The 6,124-nt window shown below is 43.0% G+C and overlaps 1 protein-coding gene across 1 annotated transcript in view; it reads left to right on the plus strand.

Moving 5' to 3' along the window:
- The first annotated feature begins 1,151 nt into the window (after nucleotides 1-1,151).
- The window catches only part of CHP1 (calcineurin-like EF-hand protein 1), a 71,841-nt gene continuing 66,868 nt past the window's right edge, over nucleotides 1,152-6,124 (plus strand). The window contains exon 1 of the mRNA XM_011956678.1: nucleotides 1,152-1,365. Coding sequence (XP_011812068.1) covers nucleotides 1,152-1,365 — 214 coding nt within the window. The remainder of the gene's footprint in view (nucleotides 1,366-6,124) is intronic.

The following is a 6,124-nucleotide window of genomic DNA, read 5'->3' on the forward strand; positions in this document are numbered from 1 at the left end:
GGGGGTGGTCCTGGGCAGCCTCCAGGTTTCGGGACCGAGAGCTGGAAGACCTGTTCTTCCAGCTGCAGCTTCCTGGAGCAGGGCTGTAGCTACTGTAGGGGTGTCCTTCCCTTCAACATCGGGAGTCTTGATCACTTTTAGAGCGTCGACGCCCCCCTTTTCTGCCCCTTGCCCATCAAAGTCCCCGAACTCCTTTCCTTACTGTTGCCTGGCACCACTCTTCCCTATGAAGAGGCATCCTGAACAGTAGGTAAAGCCCGAGAAGCAAATTCAGGAACTCGAGATGGATTCTATAGAAAATCCATTTCTGGGCAAGGACCTAAAACTTACTCTGACAACTATGGGAAATTACAAACAAGTTCTTGTCACAAATTAGGAAAACCACCCAGAAAGCAAGGCCGTGTAGTAAGGCTTTGGGAGACATGACCCGATGCCTGGAGACCTTTAAACAGGGGTCTGGGATTGTGAGACTTCTTTCAATCTGAACTTTTAGAGAAAAAACACGGATACTGTGAGCACCAGTTTTTTACTTACACGAGGATATTTGCTGGCCTAATTTCATATATATATATATATTGATTTCTACTGTGCTGGTGTACTTTTTTATTCGCTGTTGAAATTGGATGTGCTTCAAAAATCTCCGTGTGAATTTGTACTAGGAACTGATTTTTTTTTTTTTTTTTAAACAGAGTCTCCCTCTGTCACCCAGGGTGGAGTGCAGTGGTGTGATCTCAGCACACTGCAACCTCTGCCTCCCAGGTTGAAGCAATTCTCTGGCCTCAGCCTCCCAAGTAGCTGGGAGTACAGGCGCCTGCTACCACACTTGGCTAATTTTTGTATTTTTGGTAGAGACGGGGTTTCACCATGTTGGCCAGGCTGGCCTTGAACTCCTGACCTCAAGTGATCCACCCGCCTGAGCCTCCCAAAGTGCTCGAACTACAGGTGTGAGCCACCCTGCCCTGCAGAACTGATTTTTTTTTTTTTTTAATAGTCCAGTCTCTTCCTCATTAGCCTGCACAAAGGAGCAAAAGGACTCTGGGGATTCTGAAGCTCTGTAAAATACCAGCATACCTTTGAATAGTCCTTGATAATGCAATGTATGATACAATTGTATTGATGCATACAATATTTTATCTTTTCAGTAAACCGTTATGATTCTTGTTGAGTTAATGAATGATGTAGCACCTGAGGTCTGTCTCTTCATCATACCTGTCTTTGATAATGACATGACCAGTAACTCACTCAGGGGCCCATATGCGGATAGTACCGAGGAGTGCTATGGACAACTACAGAATTATTCAGGCCTGGAATATGTTAAGTGCTGTTCTCTGCTTTGTGACAAGTTCACCTTTCTAGAGTTTTCGAGTTGGAAGGGACCTTATATAGCCCCACCCCTTGCTGGATTGGTTTGCTTCTTTCAGCCTCCCCTAAAATATAGCTCTTAAGCCTCTCTGTAAAGACCTTTAATAGTGATAACCTCTCCACCTACCAAGGCAGTCCTTTTCACAATTTTGAATGACCCAAAGTAGTTAGCTCTTTATAATTTGCAGTACTTGTTTGGCCACTGACTTACTCTGACCCTAGGAGTGGAGATACAAGCAGTTTGGATTCAGCAAGCATTTTATTACATTTTGTGGCCATAGCTTCTGGCCACATTTGTAATTAGAACTACTTTAGGTCTAGGGTGACACCAAATTAAAGTATTGGTGTTAAAGAGTCACATGGGCCGGGCGCGGTGGCTCAAGCCTGTAATCCCAGCACTTTGGGAGGCCGAGACGGGCGGATCACGAGTTCAGGAGATTGAGACCATCCTGGCTAACACGGTGAAACCCCATCTCTACTAAAAAAAGATACAAAAAATTAGCCGGGCGAGGTGGCGGGCGCCTGTAGTTCCAGCTGCTCGGGAGGCTGAGGCAGGAGAATGGCCTAAACCCGGGAGGCGGAGCTTGCAGTGAGCTGAGATCGGGCCACAGCACTACTGCCTGGGCGGCAGAGCGAGACTCCGTCTCAAAAAAAAAAAAGAGTCACATGGAGAAATAAGCAGAATGAAAGAGAAATAAATACAGAGTCACTTAACGAGAAAGTGTAAACCATTGTGAGGATGCAAAAAGCCATTTTTGCTTCAGAATGAAGGCAGCGGCAGTCCCATTCTGGTTTATATACATTTGACTAAATGGAAAGGGCCTAGATGGGATATTTTTTTACCATGTGGCTTGTGGAGAAACAACTAAGTGCTCATGGAAAAGCTGTTTTCCCCATTACCAAAGAGTGAGTCACTTGTGAGGGAGATTCTCTCCACAACCAGTGCAAATGTATGTATTGAGCCAGAATGCTTAGTGAAACAAGTGCTTACTGAATTTTTACAGTGTCTGTTCAGTACTGTGCTAGGTACTCAGAGCAGATGGTGACAAAAAAACGCCCACAACCTGGTTGGGGAGATAAGCCCAAGAGAATTATGATTAGCATCATGACATAAGAAAGCTGAAATTGTGTGTCATCCACCTTCAGAAATCAGGGAAGAGAGAGTCCCTGTGGGCTGTCCTCGTGAAGGATAGGAATTGGGCCTTGATACATGGATGAATGGAGTAATAGATTAACCTAGGGCATTTTGGGTGACTTCCAGGAGAGATTCCCCCCAAGCCTGCTACAAAGTCATTCCTCTGCGCTGGGAACCATCAGTTTATCCAAATAGTGTCCATCATCAGAGTTGTTTTTTCTTTTTCTTTATTTTAGAGACAGGGTCTTTGCTCTGTCTCCCAGGCTGGACTACAGTGGCTTGAGCATAGCTCGCTGCAAGCCTTGAACTCCGGCCTTAAGCCATCCTCCGGCTTCAGCGTCCCAAGTAGCTAGGACTACAGGCACATACTACCATGCTTAGCTGATTTTTATCTTTATCTTTTCTAGAGATGGAGTCTTGCTATTTTGTTGAGGCTGGTCATGAACTGCTGGCCTCAAGTGATTCTCAGGCCACTTCGGCCTCCCAAAGCGCTGGGATCACAGGTGTGAGCCACTGCGCCAGGCCCAGAGTTGCTTTTTCAAGGAGTAATTTGGTATGATGCAAAGGATTTTGAAGAATAAAAACGGATATCTGGAATGGATAGAGAGGTGGACTTTGTCCTGTTTTCATCTGCCTTTTGTTCTATGAAGAATTTGGAAAACTAACAGAAGCACTTTAAGAACAATTATAAGACATTTTACTACTTCCTTTGCTAGTACAAAATGTAACATAATTGAGGAATGCTGACTTTATATTCAATGCGAAAGCTGTGCATTGGAATTGATGATTATATTTAACCATATTTTTTTGTAATTTTAAAGAGATTTGAATTTTTACATGACTAGATTAGCTGGTATTTGATATTTAATGAATAACAGTAAGTGTTTGGAAAAGTAATACCTGTGAGCCTCAGTTTCATCATCTGTAAAATTAGAATAATAATAGTGCCTACTTTATAGGATTCTTATGACAATTAGATGAATTATGTAAACTACTTAGAATAGTGTCTGGTATAATAATAAACTTCATGTGAGTGTTGTTATTTTGAACCATAGATAACAATCATCTTACTGGGAAAGTACCATTGGCATGTACTAGTTATAAAAACTATGTGTAGGGCTATATTATTGGGGAGGTGGCAACCTTTTATACTTCTTTAGTGAAATTTGATTAGGAATTAAGTACAGATGTTTTGCCAATTCCAAGGAAATAAAATTTTTAAAGGAGTTTTTAACAGTTTATGAAACTGTTAAGTCACGATGTTTTAACAGTTTAGGAATTGTCTAAGAAATGCTTTCTGTTGGCATAAGATATTTGCTAAATTGTCTTTGTTCTACTACCTTCTTTCAGACTTCTGCATTTTCATAAAGCTTATTTGAAAAAAAAGGTGTAATTGGGGATAAGCCACAAATGTCTTAGGAGTTTCTATAATCATCACGTTTAATTCACTTAATTGTAGCAATAAGCTGGCTGTGAATTACTTAAAACTTTACGAGGCCAGGCGCAGTGGCTCACACCTGTAGTTCCAGCAGTTTGGGAAGCCAAGGTGGGTAGATCGCTTGAGCCCAGAAGTTCAAGACCAGCCTGGGCAACATGGGGAAACCTCATCTCTACAAAAAATAAATTTAAAAAAAATTAGCTGGACATGGTGAAGTGTGCCTGCAGTCCCAGCTACTCGGGAGGCTGAGGTGGGAGGATTGCTTAGGCGGGAGGTCAAGGCTGCAGTGAGCCATGTTTGCGCCACTGCACTCTGGCCTGGGAGAAAAAGACCCTATCTCAAAACACCACCACCACCTTGAGAAACAATTCATGCCATTCAAGTAGTAATGAATACAGATTATTTTTAGTCTCTACCTTGTGGTATGTGTCGTATGGTACAGGAAGGGTGTTGAACAGGTTTAGGAAGTAAGTTGTACAGGTTGGGGAGGTTTTGTTTGTTTGAAAGAGTGCAGTAATGGTAGAGTTCTAACAGAGTACAAGCCTGGCAAAGGCAATTGCTTGAGAACAATTTCATGGCTAGAATGTAAGTAGAAATTCAACTTCAGGTTTCTTGTGCATCTAAATGTAGGACCCTTCACAGCCCTCACCAGAAAACCCGGTTCCGTCACTGCAGAAAACCCGGCTGTCTTCTGCCTTCTGTTGAATGGAAATGCATGGATAACTAACACCTCTAGCTGGTTTTGGGTTAAGTGACTTGTAAAGCTCTGTACTTTTCGAGTTCTAGTGCAAAGTTTTATCCTCATTTGTTGCCATAAAGGGGTAAGAAGCAATTATTTGTCAATTAGAGAGGGCACTGTGGGAAAGAGACCCTAAGAACTTTTTTTTTTGAGACAGGGTCTCACTCTGTTGCCCAGGCTGAAGTGTGGTAGTGCAGTCATAGCTCATTGCAGCCTCAAACTCCTGGCCTCAAGTGATCCTTCCACCCCAGCCTTTCAAAGTACTGGGATTACAGATGTGAGCCACTGTTTCCCTGTGTTGGCCAGGACGGTCTTGATCTCTTGACCTTTTGATCCACCCACCTCCCAAAATCAAGCCTGATTTTTAATTTTTATTTTTTTTTTGAGACAGGGTCTTGCTCTATCATCCAGGCTGGAGTACAATGGCATGATCACAGCTCACTGCAGCCTCAAACTCCTGGACTCAAGCAGTCCTCCCAGCTCAGCCTCCTGAGTAGCTGGGACTATGGGCACATGCCACCATGCCTGGCTGATTTTTTATTTTTGTAGAGATAGGGTTCCACCATGTTGCCCAGGCTGGTCTCGAACTCCTGAGTTCAGGTGATCCGCCCATCCCGGTCCCCCAGTGTGCTGTGATTACAGATGTGAGCCACTGGCCAGGAACTTTTTTGTGGTTGCAAGGGGGGACAGTGGTCCAGAGCATAAGAGTAGTTGGAGGTTTATTCATTCAGAGGATAATTGACCCCAACAGCAGCTGCAAAGATATAAGCTTTATTTATGTAAATTTTTGGATAAACCATTTGAAAGTTGTAGGTATTAGAACTCTTCCCCCTTTCATACTTCTGCATGTATCCCATAAGTATTGGGATGGTTTTTATGTAACCACAATACCATTATCACACCTAAGAAAGTTGATAATACTTCTTTTTTTTTTTTTTTTTTTTTGAGACAGTCTTGCTCTTGTTGCCTAGGCTGGAGTGCAGTGGCTCGATCTCAGCTCACTGCAACCTCTGCCTCCTGGGTTCAAGCAATTCTCTTGCCTCAGCTTCCCAAGTAGCTGGGATTACAGGTGCCTGCCACCAGGCCCAGCTAATTTTTTGTATTTTTAGTAGGGACTAAAATATTTGCTAAATTGTCTTTGTTCTACCTTCTTTCAGACTTACGCATTTTCATAAAGCTTATTTGAAAAAAAAAAAGGTGTAATTGAGGAAAAGCAACAAATGTCTTAGGAGTTTCTATAATCATCACCCTTAATTCACTTAATTGTAGCAATAACCTGGGTTTCGCCATGGCGGCCAGGCTGGTGTCGAACTCCTGACCTCAGGTGATCCACCCACCTCAGCCTCCCAAAGTGCTAAGATTACAGGCATGAGCCACCACACCCGGCCTCTCTCTTTCTTTCTTTCTTTCTTTCTTTCTTTCTTTCTTTCTTTCTTTCTTTCTTTCTTTC

This window comes from Colobus angolensis, unplaced genomic scaffold (genome assembly GCF_000951035.1).
Source record: "Colobus angolensis palliatus isolate OR3802 unplaced genomic scaffold, Cang.pa_1.0 Scaffold420, whole genome shotgun sequence".
In the NCBI taxonomy this organism is placed as follows: Eukaryota; Metazoa; Chordata; class Mammalia; order Primates; family Cercopithecidae; genus Colobus; species Colobus angolensis.